The sequence below is a fragment of the Salmo trutta genome, chromosome 7, assembly GCF_901001165.1.
Source record: "Salmo trutta chromosome 7, fSalTru1.1, whole genome shotgun sequence".
NCBI classification, from domain to species: Eukaryota; Metazoa; Chordata; class Actinopteri; order Salmoniformes; family Salmonidae; genus Salmo; species Salmo trutta.
In genome coordinates, this window is record NC_042963.1 from 43,729,366 (window position 1) to 43,747,993 (window position 18,628).

Genomic DNA, 18,628 nt, shown 5'->3' on the forward strand with positions numbered 1-18,628 from the left:
CTGACCAGATGTTACTCTCTGGTGTCCAATCCAAACACACTGCCGCTCTATTTCATGTACACAGGAATTTATGCTCTTGTTTGTCTGTTTGAAACATTTCCATTCAACCTTGCTGAATAAAGCGTTATCTACCCCCATCCTCCCTCTCTGTCATCTGGTGGGATCAGAGCAGGTGCTGGTGTTTGAGAAAGACTGGGCACAACCTCACTACTGTACCACTGATCCATCTGTCTGTCTGGCCACATACTGTACACCTCTGTGTGATCAATTTCATACATAAGGCCGAAATAATCTCAGTAGTATAGAAAATTAACACAGCGTTAGTCTGGCACTGAGCTGTTGGGGACTCGAATCCTCCGGATCTGAAACACACACATCCCTTCTCAAACAGTCCCAGTCCATCCCACACAGTAGCACATGAAGCCTGACTCAGCCTTCATCCCTGACTTATGTAAACACCACTGTTTCAGCAGAGGGAGCAAGGCTAGGCAGCTGCTCTCTGGCCCTGCCGCCCCGTGCCAAACACAGCCCAGTGAGCACACAGTGGGCACAACAACACAACAACGACATGACGCCCAGACACAGAAGCAGACTGGGTTGTATAAACAGAAACTGATTCTACATGTCATGTTTCTCTCTCCTCCTCAATTTATAGAACCACAGTCTGAGTAGGGCAGTGCATAACCACTGCATTGACTTTGGGATGATGTATGTCTCAGCTTTCCCAGGATCCATATACACTATTACTTGTCCTGATAAACCGATTAGAGCTCTCAAATAGTTGTCCTGACATAAACCATGCTGAGAACAACCGATCCATGAGGTTGATTGGCACAGCAGATTGTACTGTAACTGAATAGGTCATTGCCCCCAATAGGGCATGACCATCATGTTGCCAAGAAACCGGAGAGAAAGTGAGGATCGACTACATGGATGAATTAAACAATCACTGGATCAGGTGACAGCTAGTCTGAATTTGCATCAGCAGACTGGCTTTAATCTTGTATTCTCTGAATATGAACGGTTAGTAATGCATCAACAACATTCTCAAGAGAGAGGTTTTGTTCATTGATAATGTCCTTTGATATTTCTAGCAGTTACCATCTGGGAAATGCTACATCTTGGCAGGTTTGAACCTGGCACTCAGAGGTCCATAGTGTCACAGTAACAAAAATCTATAGGCCTAAACCGTGCCAACAGATACTGCCTTCATATTGATCAAATGCAGTTTGTTGTAGGCTTCTAACACCCTGGCTTCTAACGCCCTGGCTTCTAACGCACTGGCTTATTTATATCCAACTTTTTGAACACCCACCTCAAAATACAGTGAAAAGCTTGGCATGAAAATTGGTATCTAAGCAAATACAGGGAATTACAAACTTAATAGTAAAAATGTCTGGAATTTCCTCGCTTGGTTAATAGTGAACAGTTTGGTCTGCTTTGCTGTTATATTCTACCTGTAAAAGCTATGCATTTACAGTAATCATCTTTAATGCAGAAGTTCATGCTCTGCTGTTCCATAGACTCCAATGAAATCCAACCGACCGTGACAAGCACACATCACACACTGCAAGACATGGCCCCTAAAGAATGCAAAACAACTTTTTACTTTCTCACGAGGTGGGCCTAATCCCCATGCAAATAACATTTGTGAGTGTCCTAGCCAACACTTAAATAATTTTTCCAACTCATGCAAGTACTAAATCAAACAGATCATAATATGTTGTAATAGTTTATTTCCACAGTAACTTGTATGTTTATAGCTGAATGGTCATAGTCATGTGGGTCTTTGCAGTTCAATGCAGTTGTTGTTTTCCCTTGTTCTAATACTTGTGACACACAGAAACAGCAGAGCAAGCTATATCAATTTTCCATAACTTTTGTTAGGATTTCAGCACAATTGCAATATGATATATTGCTTGTTTATACTATTTACATTTCAGTCATTTAGCAGACGCTGTTTTCCAGAGCAACTTACAAGTGCCTTGCTCAAGGGCACATAGACATATTTTTCACCTAGTCAGGTCAGGGATTCAAACCAGCAACCTTTAGGTTACTGGCCCAGATGCTCTTAACCGCTAGGCTACCTGACACCTTATAGATTTTAGGTGTCCATGCTTATGCTTTTTGGAGGAAAAGGAGAAACATATTGTTTAGTGTGGAGAATTTCACTGTCCCTGAGTTTGCATTGCATATTTTCAACAGTTCAATAAAGAGTTACACTAGTGATTCACAAAAAGGTGTATTGTCAGAGTCCTGGCTATGCATGGAGCTCAGCCCCGTGTCTGAGTCCTCATCATTCGTGTTGCTGGTATTGGAGAGACCTTTGGCCTGCTCCACCCACCCACTGCTCTTCTCCAAGGAAGGCAACATTTCAGTCTCAGTGACACCAGAGGGTTCTTTGTAATCATCGGGTAACTTCTCGTTATTTAAATCCATAGAGTCCATTTTTGCGAGCAAATCCGTTAGTTCTTTTTCTTTTGCGTCCCACAGCTCCTGGCTTAAGTCCAAATCACCCTTAATAGTCTTTAAATCCGTGTTCAAACGAAGACCAATATGTAAACTAGTATCTAGCTGTAATTTGATTCTCTCCTCCTCTAAAACCAAGTCGTTCTCTGATAAACTGTCCACAGTTGTCTTTTGAGCAGCGACGCCTGCCTTTGGAGCCGTTGCAGACACGGGGATGTCTACAGGCTCCCCAATACTGTCGGTGTCTTTGCCCGACAGCTCATCTTGCCGTCTTTTCATCCATCTTTGGTTCAGCTCCTCCTGAATCTCACCTGTGATGATGTCCATGAGAGCTTCACGTTCTGTCAATTCCTCCTGAAGTCGCAGGACCTCCTCGCAACAGAGTGCGTAATCCTCAAACTGTGCAATAGCCTCCCCTGAACATGGAACGTTCTCTGTTGGATCAGCCTTCGCGCTCGACTCCACCATGTATGTGTCCTGCACATAATTGATACCATGTTTCTTAATTCTGTCAAAATGCACTTTTGCCTCATCCCTCTCTATATCCCTATCTAATTCTTTGATCCTTTTGATCTGCTGGCGGATGGTGTGATCTTGCGATATAACCAAGTGCACCAACGTTTCCATTTTCTCCACTGAGGATGTATCCTTAGGAACAGTCTCCTCTTTCTTTTTGTTAATTTTGTCCAACTTTCTAAAAGCTTTTCTAACAATCCTCCGCTGCTTTTCTTGCGAGAAAGCCATTGTGGTCTTAGCTGCTCCCTTGAATACGCACGGACTGTCTTTGCTCTGAACGACCCGCGCCTCGGCGCTCCTGGGTCCGTTGTTCGGTAACGATGCCTCATTCTTCACCAACACAAACCTCACGTTTTCCTGCTCATCTCCCCAGGCGCTCCAGAGACGCAGGATTTTGGTTTTATTGGGTAAAATCCTCTCAAAGCCTCTCCATTTCTCCACTATGCAGTAAGACTGGGGGGTCCCAGATAGCATCACCGCTGACGCACCTTGCTTCAAGTTTTGGTCCTCCAGTAGAACTTTGACAACATCGGAGCAGGTGGTGCGCTTGGACAGCCCGGAGACCAGTTTCTCCTCCCGGCAGACCCATACTGATACCTTGCATTCTTCCTGCTCCATACTGGAAAAACCTTTAACGCAATTGCTGATTAAAGTTTCTGCTCTCCTTTCGACTCCTCGGTTCCACTTTTCAGTTGTAGAGAGAAAAGTGACACACACCTTCATTTAGAGCTGTCCTTATTCTCATGTAAGCATGTCATCATCATGAAGTAATAAGCGCAGTACTTGCCTCCAGTAGGACTTTTCCTGTGGCAGACTGAGTGAGGCACGCTGTGAAGTTGTTCTGCAGGGGATCACATTATCAGACTTCCTTTTGGAACACTGTGCGCAGAGGAGGAACGGGCGTCCTTCCTTTCCGTCGGTATGCACTACTGTGGATACATTTCTATGCACACTAAAGTATATGCCTCCACTCGCAATGGGACTCTCTCCACTCTTCGTTGATCACGACACTACAACTCTACTCCAAACAGAAGTTTTTGAATGTAACATTACCCACCCACTTTGTGTGCATTTTACGCACCAGTTTGCCTACTGTACTTTGGTCAAAACTACCATCAATCTCATGTGAAAGATTAAAAAGTGGACACATTTTAAAGTGATTTATATATGTCATTAAATGAATTCAAGTGAAATTGTAAAGTTAAACTATATAAATATTCTGATGTCTCAAGCTTATTCATCTACAAGGCCATTTATTAGTTTATGTTGATGCACATAAAGACAAGAGTTAGTCAGGGTCCCCCTTGTTTCACATCTTGAAGACTTCTGAACTTGTCTTCTGCAGAAGCAACAAAGCAAGCGAAATAAAATAAAAAATATGAATGGAGCTGCTCAGAAGATCATTTATCTCTGCCCTCTATAACACCCCAACCAAACCACTTCCTGCAAAGACATATGAACGAAAAACATATTTTCATAAAACAAGGATTTGTCTGTGGTTATTGCAGAGGTCTTTAGTGGATGAGGATTGTTGTCTGGGTGTGTATATGTTCATTCCCTACAGCCCTGGCTAGAATCACAGCTCGTCATTGGTCCCGGTCGGTTTATCCTCCTGTGATCCTGACAGCTGATAACAGGCCAAGTTTGTTGATGAAACACTACATAAAACCCCAGGCTGGAGGTTATAATCATGTCAGGCAGGGGATTCTCCAACATCAACATAGCCAGGAGCTGTATTGAAAGAGGATTGCCATATCGAAGCTCAAGAAAACAAAGAGTTACTATTTATTCTCATGTGAGTGAATAGGTCAACATTATCACAGGTTGCCAAGCCCGATTCTTTTGGCTAGAGCTCCCCCTGTTGTGCATTAGGAGCATTTCAGAGCTGTTAATTGACGTTTGTGAGAAATTATGATTCATCATCATTCAGAAACAGAATTGAATATTATTTTAATTGGATATAATATGCATACAACATTTCTAGAAAGCTATAAAATATCTAACATTTTAGCAATGAAGAAAAACTTACAAAGCAAAGACCAGACCCAGTCCCAGTATAGTAAAAACAGTATTTTTCCATATTCTCGTCTCTTTATACAAATCACCATTAACAATTCTCTGCACACAATGTTCTGAGGATGCCATCCAAACTTGAGAAAAATTAAAGCCAATTTTGAAAAATAGATAGACAAAAAGGTACCAGTACCTATAGACAAATAACACACAACCCAGATCTTAGCTGCTGATGTTTGTGTAAAAAAAAAAAAATACTCCTTGTGTCCATTTTAAAAGAATATTTTCCAAAAACGTATCTTGTGAAATCTATATTCCTGGTTGACAGGACTGACATACTGGGAGCCCAACAGTGAAACCAATAAGCTTGGCTCTGGTTAAACTGGAGTCATCAAAAAAGCATTGTAAGTAAGTATAGCCTACATAGAACACACATTCAAACAGAAACTACTGTAGTGGTGGTCTGTGTTGCTCACACCATAATCTAGTCCCAATTATTCCTCAATTAGAACACAGGTCAAAGGTCTTCTAAACATGACATGAACCCTGTCTGATCCATTGTCTTCAGCAACACTAACATACAAGTATACTGCATTATGTTTTATGGACTGTAATGTTAGTGTGCATATGGTATGATAACAGTTGATTTACTGTGACAGTGATATCAAATAAACCTTCGCAGAGGGATCTTTTGACCCATAACTGTTGAAAACACTGAACATGCATCTAAGGGTACTATCTTTTCCCAAATAGTCTAATTGTTGTGGTAATGAATACAGTTCTACAGAGAAAGATATTGATAAAGGCATTCTGGTGATCTCGTCCGCCATTTCTTTAACTTTTTGGTTTTGCTTCTTTTAAACCTTTTCTAAGATGTAAAGTCATGACCAAAGGCACTTTATAATAGTGCAGGTGCCAAATGCACATCTGACATGTCTCCAGATTTTTGGTTTTTGATAGACAAGGCAAAGTTATTACTGCTATTACACATGGAACTTTGATAGACAAGGCAAAGTTATTACTGCTATTACACATGGAACTTGTTTATTGTAATAATCAATGTATAACTTAGCATCAATTATTTTGTAAAACAAGGTGAAATGTCTACATGTAAAACTGACAGTTGTGTATCTATAATGACCAACATGAAACATCACTAATGTTATGCATTTCCATCCAAGCAAACCAGGTGCCATTGGGGAAAAATTACTAAGGCACTGTACATGCAACACTGGGATGTATGAGAATAACAGGGCTGTCCTCCAGCTTAGGAAAGAGCTCACATTTCGTGGTAGAGTTACAGTATCTGTAAGGATGCCATTCCCTACCGCCAAGGTTAAAGATGCAATCCACAGTAGGGGAAACAGTGCCACTGTCGTTATTGTTTTGCTGACAAAGTGGAGGTGAGGAACGTCACGCATCCTGCAAAACATTTCTTTACACTACATATTCTGCTGTTCTATCGCGTGTGCAATGATGTGGTGGTGGGGGGGGGGGCATAGTTGTTTGCAGTACCTTCTTTGTTGTTGTTATATCGCAGACAGACGTGGCAGTTCCACTAATAACGAGTCCAGCTTTATTGTAGGCCACAGATTGACGGGCAAAATAAGGCTGAATAGCATCCAGAACACCCAAAGATGAATGTGTGGGAGTGTTTTGACTACTGTGTTCCTCAGTCACTGAGAAGTAAAGTTTCACTCTATCCCACATAACCATACAGAGGAACTAACTGCTTTGGGATGGGGAACTATGGTAGTACAGTGCTTTCATTTTCAATATGTGTATTCTTTGCTTCATTGTCATACGGGGTAACACCGTAGCAGCTTAGAGAAAAGATAACTTAGGAGGAATCTCTGGTCTCTGCCATGCATTGTCTTGCTTTAGCATCATCAGTGCTTTTTCTCTTTAGTTGGGCACAGGGGATATGATGCAAAGTGGTACCTGAATCTTATTTATACTCTCAATGTCCCTGGAATTGTAACTGTAACCTGTCTTCATCATATAGTAGTTTAGCATTTGCTATGTTATCCAAAATGTAAAACCGTTTTTCTTTGGAAAATGTTTGTGTGATAGTGATGTTCATTCGGAAAGTATTCAGACCCCTTGACTTTTTCCAGATTTTGTTACATTTGAGCCTTATTCTAAAATTGATTAAATAAAACCTTTTCCTCAGCAATCTACACACAATACCTGATAATGAATAGGCAAAAACAGGTTTGACATTTTTGCAAATTTATTGAAAACAGAAATACCTTATTTACATTAGTATTCAGACCCTTTGCTATGAGCCTTGAAATTGAGCTCAGATGCATCCTGTTTCCATTGATTATTTTTCAGTCCACCTGTGGTAAATTCAATTGATTGGACATGATTTGGAAAGGCACACACCTGTCTATATAAGATCCCACAGTTGACAGTGCATGTCAGAGCAAAAACCAAGGCATGAGGTCGAAGGTATTGTCCGTAGAGCTCCGAGACAGGATTGTGTCGAGGCACAGATCTGGGGAAGGGTACCAAAACAATGTCTGCAGCATTGAAGATCCCCACGAACACAGCGGCCTCCATCATTCTTAAATGGAAGACTTTTGGAACCACCAAGACTCTTCCTAAAGCTGGCCGCCCAGCCAAACTGAGCAATCGGAGGAGAAGGGCCTTGGTCAGGGAGGTGACCAAGAACCCGATGGTAACTCTGACAGAGCTACTCTGTAGAGATGGGAGAACATTCCAGAAGGGCAAACATCTCTGTAGCATTCCACCAATCAGGCCTTTATGGTAGAGTGGCCAGACGGCAGCCACTCCTCAGTAAAAGGCACATGACAGCCCGCTTGGAGTTTGTCAAAAGGCACCTAAAGACTCTCAGACCATGAGAAACAATTTTATCTGGTCTGATGAAACCAAGCTTGAACACTTTGGCCTGAATGCCAAGCGTCATGTCTGGAGGAAACCTGGCGGTGAAGCATGGTGGTGGCAGCATCATGCTGTGGGGATGTTTTTCAGTGGAAGGGACTGGGAGACTAGTCAGGTTCGAGGGAAAGATGAACGGAGCAAAGTACAGAGAGATCCTTGATGAAAACCTGCTCCAGAGTGCTCAGGACCTCAGACTTGGGCAAAGGTTCACCTTCCAACAGGACAATGACCCTAAGCACACAGCCAAGACAACACAGGAGTGGCTTTGGGACAAGTCTCTGAATGTCATTGAGTGGCCCAGCCAAAGCACGGACTTGAACCTGATTGAACATCTCTGGAGACCTGAAAATATTTTTAGAAATTAGCAACAATTTCTAAAAACCTGTTTTTGCTTTGTCATTATGGGGTATTGTGTGTAGATTGATGATGATAAAAACAACACTTTAATCAATTTTAGAATAAGGCTGTAAAGTAGCAAAATGTGGAAAAAGTCAACGGGTCTGAATACTTTCCGAAGTCACTGTATGTAGTAACTGTATAATGTTTTATATTTATCTAATTAAGAAAGGCTAAGATCTGTAATTGGTTCATAATTGTGATGACTACAGTATAAAATGCGGAAAACAGATAGCTTCCAAATGTAATCCACAGTACATCTTCCTATGTTACACAATGCCCCTTCATATGTACACATATGACCTAGTCTGGAAAAATGACACCACACAACTGTACCACAAATTGACAGCTGCACTCATACAAATATACATACAAAATACAAATATAATGATATTATCAATTAGAAACTTCACCCTAATGTAACCCAAGGACATTGTGGGTGGGATTTGTGTAGAGGCACAGCCACTTTCCATAAGGTTGTCTTTCTGAAGATGTGTTTCAATGGGCGATTGCCTCATGTCACTCTCACAACCAACCAATCACAACAGCGATTTATCTCTGTCAATTACTAAGAATTCGTCCTTCAATGTCTTCCCTCCATTCTTCAGAAGCTGTCCTTCAGGTAGATCGGTGATAGTTTGTCCCAGCACGTTTCTACTGAATCAGTCTCTTATTCCTTGACTAGCCGGTATATGTGATGTTGAGCTCCGTGTTCGCTGTTCGACACCTCAAACACACACGCCATGCACAGCATCGTCTCCTGTGTTTCTCTGTTAGTTACCACCTGAAGCACAAGAAAAATGCAGTGTGAGACACACACACACAAACACTAGTATGCAAGCAGACTGACTGAACAGGCTATCCTTACCAATAGAATAGTGAAGTTCTCTAGGACACTATTCATCATGTACTTCTCAGGCAGGTGTTTGAGTTTGTGGATAAAGTTGATCATGTATTCACACATGGGGGAGCGGCTTATCCTGTAGACAAAGCGTCCATTCTCGAAGCAGGCATATTCCGTCTGGGGGGGAGGGGGAGGGGGGGGTAAACGCTGCATGTGTCATCTCAATCAGAAGTTACCTTTACATTTCTATCACGTAAACTGTAATGCTTCAGCTTTACAGACTGAATAGAGCCCTAGGACTCACCTCGACCTTCTCGACCACCTGCTTGCCGAAGGAGCACACCTTGGTAGAGCACGTGATGGTCATGTTCTCAGAGCTCTCATACTGGCTGCTCACACCGTAGAAGGCCCCAGAGTCATCCTGGATGTTACAGTTCAGGTCAGCCTGCATCAGGACAACACATGTATTTGAAAAATGATTTAATCTTTATTTAACTAGGCAAGTCATGTAGAGGATAAACACCAGCAAAGCAATGAGTTAAATGTTTACAACAAAACACAAAAATGTTTAAATGAAAATAGATTTTCTTTAAGTCTCAAGAGGACTAATATAACTTGGCTGTACAGCTGGGTTATCCAACTGGCGGCCTGCTGGTGATATTATTTGCCCCCCCCCCCAAGTTTTCTGTGCAAAAAACAAAAAAACTACATTTGAAATCATAAGACTGTAAAAACAAATATTTTCCAAAGTATTCCCACGCATAGAGAGAGATACTCAGTGGCCAGTTTATTAGGTACACGACCCCATTCAAGAAAATGTGATCGTGGCTTGCATATAAAGCAGGCAGAGGCATTCAGTTACTGTTTGATTGAATGTTAAAATGGGCAAAACAAGTGACCTAAGGGACTTTGTGCGTGGTATGAGCATCGATGCCAGGCACGCCAGTTCCAGTATCTCAGAAACGTCCGGCCTCCTGGGCTTTTCACACATAACAGTGCCTAGAGTTTACCGAGAATGTTGTGACAAATAAAAACATCCAGTCAGCGGCAGTCCTGAGGGCAAAAACTTGATGAGAGGTTGAAGGAGAATGGCAATAATTGTGCAAGCTAACAGGCGGGCCACAAACGGGTAAATAACAGCGCAGTACAACAGTGGTGTGCAGAACAGCATCTCAGAATGCACAACTCGTTGATCCTTGTCACAGATGGGCTATTACAGCAGACGACCACACTGGGTTCCACTCCTATCAGCTAAAAACAAGAAGAACTGGTTCCAGTGGGCAGACGATCACCAACACTGGACAATTGAGGAGTGGAAAAACACTGCCTGGTCCAACGAATCCCGGTTCCTGTTGCGTCATGTGATGTCAGGGTTTGACGTAAGCAGCATGAGTCCATGGCCCCTTCCTGCCTGGCGTCAATGGTACAGGCAGGTGGCGGTGCTGTAATGGTGTGGGGAATGTTTTCCTGGCACACTTTAGGTCCCTTGATACCAGTGGCGGTCGGTAACGTTTAAGATGAGGGAGGACAATAATTTATTATGAGCATTGCCTTATTTCTATTAAAGCATATTGGATGACGGTCATTCATATTCCATTCACTCAGCTTAATGTATCAATAGGTTTTAGATAATACATGATACTCACATTTTCCCTATACCCATCATGAGGTTGCCACAACCTAGTTTATGAATGAAAGTTTACAACTTGAGAGAAATATTAGACTAATCAAGGTGACAGACAGTGACACATTCAATACCAGCTTACACACTCTTGCCTGCATCTAGCTGATATAGGGTGTAATCATTAGTCCAACAGTTGCAAATGAGAGTTTCTATTGGACAAATTCAGGTATGTTTATCTCACCGATTGTGTTGAAAAACGTTCCTTAAACGGAAGCAAACGAAACGGGAATGAATACATCCTCGATCACACGCAAACACAGTTCACTTTCAGAGCAGCCACATACAAACAGCATGATCCTTTTGCTTGTTATATAATTCCTTCTCGCATCTACATGCTCTCTTCCTCTCACCTTTTTCCCTTCACTTATGGACTTCAGTGCACAACACATCAGATGTCTGTGACCATAACCTAGCTGTAGTTTATGCTTTCATTCTCTGATCCTTTGATTGGGTGGACAACATGTCAGTTCATGCTGCAAGAGCTCTGATAGGTTGGAGGACATCCTCTGGAAGTTGTAATAATTACTGTGTAAGTCTATGGAAGGGGCTGAGAACCATACGCCTCCTAGGTTTTGTATTGAAGTCCATGTACCCAAAGGAGGATGGAAACTAGCTGTACTCTGGCTACACCAGGGTGCTACCCAGAGCACTGTTGAGGATACTGTAGACCTTCATTGCAAAACAGTGTTTTAATAAATTATTTGGTGACATGTGAATATATTTTGTATAGTTTTACCTAAAAAGGATAACTTTAATGTTTCACTATATTTATTTTTTTGAAATTCACTGAGGAGGATGGTTCTCCCTGTCGTCCTCTAAGGAGCCTCCACTGATTGATATCAATTGAGAAACATTTCCATGTCCACAAAAATTCAGTGTGTTCTGGAGGCAAAGGGGGGTCCGACCTAGTACTAAATTGTTTCAAACCCTGCTTACATGTATACAATCACATAGACTAAATGGCCAGTTTATTAGGTACAGTCATCATGCTTTAGTCAAATATTATATCCGTTTGGGCTTCTTGCGGTCAATTTGCAGTCTACATGAGTGGACAGCCTCCTGACCATCCACTCAAGAAAAAGAAATTGGCCTGTGGCTGAATTTAGTATCTTTACATCATGGATCATCAACTAAGGCAGCGAGGCCCTCTAGTGACTCATGGCAATACTTGCAACCATATTATTTGGCATGTGTGTATCTTGAGAATGAGTGGAGTAGCGATCTACCAGTAAGCACTGCTGTCCAATAATCTTTTGAGACCAAAAGAGGCTTTAGGAATATCGAATGGCACAGGATCTACTGTATCTTTAGAAATAGCCTGATAAGAGTCTATGTAATAAGAGTCCTCTGAAGAGGAAGGCCTGTTTCAAGAAAAGAGAAAACCATAATTTGTACAAAGGAATACATAGCTCCTTCATTAAGTCAGCGTGTTATTAAGGCCTGTGATGATGAGAGGAGGGCTATTGTTTAGAGTGTGGGTGTCCATGTTTGAAATTCAGATGCAGTGGCTCTTCACTAATGTCTGAAGAGAGACTCATCCTCTTGTTTGCGTTTTCCATTTGAATTTTATTAATGTGCACGTCAATTAATATGGTCCCGTTTGAAAACATATCAGTTGACTGTAGATTATGAAAATATGTTTGAGTATCTTAAATAGAGAACCAGCATGCATGTAGCAAACAGAAGGAAACAGAGGTAAGGATTCAATTCTTTGTAGTTCTAACATGTTAATGTTGCTTCTGAAACCAAATACTTTGGCCAATAGACTCTATAGGATGTAATAGTAAGTAAAGCTGTGGAGAATGGCACCAGTTGATATTTGCGCTTAGAGAGAGAGACTCCATTGGTAGGGAGCTGCTGCAATCTCCTTAGTTTGCCCCAATCTCTCACACCTGTCAGGAGGTAGGCAGGTGTTCAAACAAAGCCTCAATGCTACCACATCAGCCCCTAGGGATGCATTGTTGGGAAGGGCCCGTAAGTAAGCATTTCACTGTTAGTCTAAACCTGTTGATTACGAAGCATGTGACAAATAAAATTTGATTTGATATGACGCACACACACACACACACACACACACACACATTCAAACACAAACCCATATGCTTGGTTTCACTCATGATGCATATACAGTACCTTCAGAAATGATTCATACCCCTTGACTTATTTCACATTTTGTTGTGCTACAGCTTGAATACAAAATGAATTAAATAAAAAATTTCACCCATTCAAACAGAATACCCCATAATGACAAAGTGAAAACATGTTTTTAGAAATGTCTGCAAATTTATTTAAACTGAAATCCATAAATATCTAATTTACGTAAGTATTCACACCCCTGAGTCAATAATTTGTTGAAGCACCTTTGGCAGCGATTACAGCTGTGAGTCTATCTGGGTAAGTCTCTAAGAGCTTTGCACACCTGGATTGTACAATATTTGCACATTATTCTATTTAAAATTATTCAAACTCTGTCAAGTTGGTTGTTGATCATTGCTAGACAGACATTTTCAAGCATATTTAAGTCAAAACTTTAACTTGGCCACTCAGGTAATTAATTCCAGTGTAGATGGACCAGTACGGAAAATAATAATAATAATAAAAAATACAAAAAAGTATGAAATGTATGCATTCACTACTGTAAGTCGCTCTGGATAAGAGCGTCTGCTAAATGACTAAAATGTAAATGTAAATGTAGATTTGGCCTTGTGTTTTAGATTATTGCCCTGCTGAAAGGTGAATTAATCTCCCAATATCTGGTGGAAAGCAGACAAACAGGTTTTCCTCTCAAATTTTGCCTGTGCTTAGCTCCATTCTGTTTTTGTTTTTTTTATCCTGAATAACAACCCAGTCCTTAACAATTACAAGCATACCCACAACATGATGCAGCCACCACTGTGCTTGAAAATATGGAGAGTGGTACTCACTAATGTGTTGTATTGGATTTGGCCCAAACATAATTTGTATTCAGGACAAAAAGTTAATTGCTTTGCCAAATGTTTCGCAGTATTACTTTAGTGCCTTGTTGCAAACAGGATGCATGTTTTGGAATAAGCTTCCATCTTTTCACTCTGTCAATTAGGATAGTATTGTGGCGTAACTACAATGATGTTGATCCATCATCAGTTTTCTCCTATCACAGCCATTAAACTCTGCAACTGTTTTAAAGTCACCATAGGGATTTCATCACGAGGCCAGAGCGGTTTCCTTCGTCTCCGGCACCTGAGTTAGGAAGGTCGGATTCACGTTTATCGTCGAAGGAATGAGCATTACACCGAGGCCTGTACTCTGGAGCGGGATCGATTTGGAGATGGAGGGTCCGTCATGGTCTGGGGCGGTGTGTCACAGCATCATTGGACTGAGCTCGTTGTCATTGCAGGCAATCTCAACACTGTGCGTTACAGGGAAGACATCCTCCTCCCTCATGTGGTACCCTTCCTGCAGGCTCATCCTAACATGACCCTCCAGCATGACAATGCCACCAGCCATACTGCTTGTTCTGTGCGGGATTTCCTGCAAGACAGGAATGTCAGTGTTCTGCCATGGCCAGCGAAGAGCCCGGATCTCAATCCCATTGAGCACGTCTGGGACCTGTTGGATCGGAGGGTGAGGGCTAGGGCCATTCCCCACAGAAATGTCCGGGAACTTGCAGGTACCTTGGTGGAAGAGTGGGGTAACATCTCACAGCAAGAACTGGCACATCTTGTGCAGTCCATGAGGAGGAGATGCACTGCAGTACTTTTTCTTTTTTAAATTGAACCTTTATTTAACTTGGCAAAGTAGTTAAGAACAAATTCTTATTACAATGACGGACTTGGAACAGTGGGTTAACTGCCTTGTTCAGGGGCAGAATGACATATTTTTACCTTGTCAGCTCGCGTATTCGATCTAGCAACCTTTCGGTTATTGGCCCAACACTCTAACCACTAGGCTACCTACAGCTGGTGGCCACACCAGATACTGACTGTTACCTTTGATTTTGACCCCCCTTTGTTCAGGGACACATTATTCCATTTATGTTAGTCATATGTCTGTGGAATTTGTTCAGTTCATGTCTCAGTTGTTGAATCTTGTTATGTTCATATAAATATTTACACATGTTAAGTTTGCTGAAAATAAACGCAGTTGACAGTGAGAGGACGTTTCTTTTTTTGCTGAGTTTATGTATCATTAATGTTGTTTGTTTAGATGTCAATCATGTGTGTATTGTGAAGCCAAATTGTGTGGACAATAACGGCCAGGATTTTATTCAAGACACGTTATAGAGCAGCGAACTGGACAATGCACCTTTTACAACCATTCACAGTTAATGACCTTGTGCCATGAGACTCACCCAGAACTTGACCAGGAAGAAAGAGTTGTGAGGGCCCTTTCCAAAGAGCTCCTTCAGTCCTCCCTTCTTCTCTGGGAACTTGTCGTAGATCTGACGGATGTCCACAGCCTCCAGTAGGGCATCGCTGTACGAGTAGTCGGTCTGTCCAATGCTCACAAACAGGTGTTTGTTGTACTGATGAGAGAGAAAACAGCCGGTTTAGATAGATTACTTCTATTAGCATTATTTTAGTACTTCTCCATTACCCTAAGAGCTGGTTCCCCAGACACAGATTGAGCCTGGTCCTGGACTAAAAATTGTTTTCTATAGATGATCTCCATTGAGAATGATTTTTAGTCCAGGACTAGAGTTAATCTACATCTGGGAAGCCGGCTCTAAAACATATATTTTTTTAAATCTAAAAACACTAGTATTGTGTTGTCATAACAAATGTATTAATATATATATCGTTGATGTCACGTAGATTGATACGTTTTCATTTATAAAGCCCTTTTACAAAAAGTCTTAACATCATTACTAAAATTTAGACATTCGAGTTATCACGCCCAGTCTCAGAGATGGCTAACCCTGGAAATTATTTTGGTTCGCATAGCCTATTACCGACTTTTGGTCGACCAAAAGTTGTCTGTTCTTTTGACCAATCAATTGCTAAATTTTTTTCCGTGTATTTTTCCATATATAGACACACCCTATGTGTTTTAATGAGATCAACTATGTGAATTGATGCTTCAAGCTTACGGTTTGATGCCTCAAGGGGGTGCCAGAGATCTAGATAACCAGAAGAAAAAACCTGAAAAAATGATTCTCCTTCTGCTCCTGCTGGCTTTCGCAGATTCTGCCATTACTCTCCTGAAGTTGCCGGTAATAGGCTATACGAAGAGTCAGCAACCTTTCTCATGTGGAATGCCAATTTATCTTACCATTTATCTACCGATCTGCGTGCCAGTTTCGTGAAACAGTTTCTCAAAATCATTGTCATATGGTTAACCAAATTTATATCCAAATCTTCTTGCGCTTCACGGAGCAGTGCATAGCTGTTGTCAAGGAAGTGAGTTTGTGTTTATACAAGATGTACCGCCCCCACCTACCTTCAACCAATCATGTTAATGCGGAGCTATACAAAGCCCTCCGCATTGTTACAAAATTTGGGAGGTGCATGGCTATGTAGTACAGAGCTCAAAATTTGTACCTCCATATGGAGCATCCGACCACATTTTCCAATCAAGCATAAATTGGCTTTTACTCTAGGCCTCCACAATGGATGGGCGCAAATATATATATATATATATATATATATATATATATATATATATATATATATATATGTGTACACACACTACCATTCAAAAGTTTGGGGTCACAAATGTTTTTAAATAAAAACATTTGTACATTAAAATTAAATCAAATTGATCAGAAATACAGTGTTGACATTTTTGTAAATGACTATTGTAGTTGGAAACGGCTGATGAATTTTTTTATAAATTATCATTTAAAAAAATATATATTTTCACCCTTTTTTCTCCCCAATTTTTAGTAGTAGTTACAGTCTTGTCTCATCGCTGCAACTCCCGTACGGACTCGGGAGAGGCGAAGGTCAAGAGCCGTGCGTCCTCCGAAACACAACCCCACAACCGACACTGCTTCTTGACACAATGCTCATCCAACCCGGAAGCCAGCCGCACCAATGTGTCGGAGGAAACACCGTACACCTGACGACCGTGTCAGCGTGCACTGCGCCCGGCCCGCCACAGGAGTCGCTAGTGCGCGATGAGACAAAGATATCCCTGCCGGCCAAATTGTGCACCACCCCATGGGTCTCCCGGTCGCGGCCGGTTGCGACAGAGCCTGGACTCGAACCCAGAATCTCTAGTGGCACAGCTAGCACTGCACTGCGCCACCCGGGAGGCCCCCAAGGAAATGGCAGATTTTTTTTATGGAATATCTACATAGGCGTAGAGAGGCCCATTATCAGCAACCATTACTCCTGTGTTCCAATGGCACGTTGTGTTAGCTAATCCAAGTTTATCATTTTCAGTCTATTCTTGTTCTGAGAAATGAAGGCTATTCCATGAGAGAAATTGCCAAGAAACTGAAGATCTTGTACAAAGCTGTGTACTACTCCCTTCACAGAATAGCGCAAACTGGCTCTAACCAGAATAGAAAGAGGAGTGGGAGGCCCGGTGTGTATATATATATATATATATACACTGCTCAAAAAAATAAAGGGAACACTAAAATAACACATCCTACATCTGAATGAAAGAAATAATCTTATTAAATACTTTTTTCTTTACATAGTTGAATGTGCTGACAACAAAATCACACAAAAATAATCAATGGAAATCCAATTTATCAACCCATGGAGGTCTGGATTTGGAGTCACTCAAAATTGAAGTGGAAAACCACACTACAGGCTGATCCAACTTTGATGTAATGTCCTTAAAACGAGTCAAAATGAGGCTCAGTAGTGTGTGTGGCCTCCACGTGCCTGTATGAACTCCCTACAACGCCTGGGCATGCTCCTGATGAGGTGGCAGATGGTCTCCTGAGGGATCTCCTCCCAGACCTGGACAAAAGCATCCGCCAACTCCTGGACAGTCTGGGGTGCAACGTGGCGTTGGTGGATGGAGCGAGACATGATGTCCCAGATGTGCTCAATTGGATTCAGGTCTGGGGAACGGGCGGGCCAGTCCATAGCATCAATGCCTTCCTCTTGCAGGAACTGCTGACACACTCCAGCCACATGAGGTCTAGCATTGTCTTGCATTAGGAGGAACCCAGGGCCAACCGCACCAGCATATGGTCTCACAAGGGGTCTGAGGATCTCATCTCGGTACCTAATGGCAGTCAGGCTACTTCTGGCGAGCACATGGAGGGCTGTGCGGCCCCCCAAAGAAATGCCACCCCACACCATGACTGACCCACCGCCAAACCAGTCATGCTGGAGGATGTTGCAGGCAGCAGAACGTTCTCCACGGCATCTCCAGACTCTGTCACGTCTGTCACATGTGCTCAGTATGAACCTGCTTTCATCTGTGAAGAGCACAGGGCGCCAGTGGCGAATTTGCCAATCTTGGTGTTCTCTGGCAAATGCCAAACGTCCTGCACGGTGTTGGGCTGTAAGCACAACCCCCACCTGTGGACGTCGGGCCCTCATACTACACTCATGGAGTCTGTTTCTGACCGTTTGAGCAGACACATGCACATTTGTGGCCTGCTGGAGGTCATTTTGCAGGGCACTGGCAGTGCTCCTCCTGCTCCTCCTTGCACAAAGGCGGAGGTAGCGGTCCTGATGCTGGGTTGTTGCCCTCCTACGGCCTCCTCCACGTCTCCTGATGTACTGGCCTGTCTCCTGGTAGCGCCTCCATGCTCTGGACACTACGCTGACAGACACAGCAAACCTTCTTGCCACAGCTCGCATTGATGTGCCATCCTGGATGAGCTGCACCACTTGTGTGGGTTGTAGACT

General features: G+C 42.3%; 2 protein-coding genes across 4 annotated transcripts in view; both read right to left on the bottom strand.

Moving 5' to 3' along the window:
- Window positions 1–1,718: 1,718 nt before the first annotated feature.
- LOC115197470 (ras association domain-containing protein 10) lies at window positions 1,719–3,984 on the bottom strand. The gene has a single exon (XM_029759028.1). The coding sequence runs from the start codon at window positions 3,706–3,708 to the stop codon at window positions 2,218–2,220; it is 1,491 nt and encodes a 496-aa protein (XP_029614888.1). The 5' UTR covers window positions 3,709–3,984; the 3' UTR covers window positions 1,719–2,217.
- Window positions 3,985–8,533: 4,549 nt separating this feature from the next.
- LOC115197471 (transcriptional enhancer factor TEF-1-like) overlaps window positions 8,534–18,628 on the bottom strand; it is a 108,661-nt gene continuing 98,566 nt past the window's right edge. For all 3 annotated transcript variants that reach the window (XM_029759031.1, XM_029759029.1, XM_029759030.1), the window contains 4 exons: window positions 15,160–15,333; window positions 9,450–9,590; window positions 9,170–9,322; window positions 8,534–9,085 (listed from right to left, as the gene is read on the bottom strand). In XM_029759031.1, the coding sequence (XP_029614891.1) occupies window positions 8,972–9,085; window positions 9,170–9,322; window positions 9,450–9,590; window positions 15,160–15,333 (582 nt within the window). In that variant the 3' untranslated portion in view covers window positions 8,534–8,971. The remainder of the gene's footprint in view (window positions 9,086–9,169; window positions 9,323–9,449; window positions 9,591–15,159; window positions 15,334–18,628) is intronic.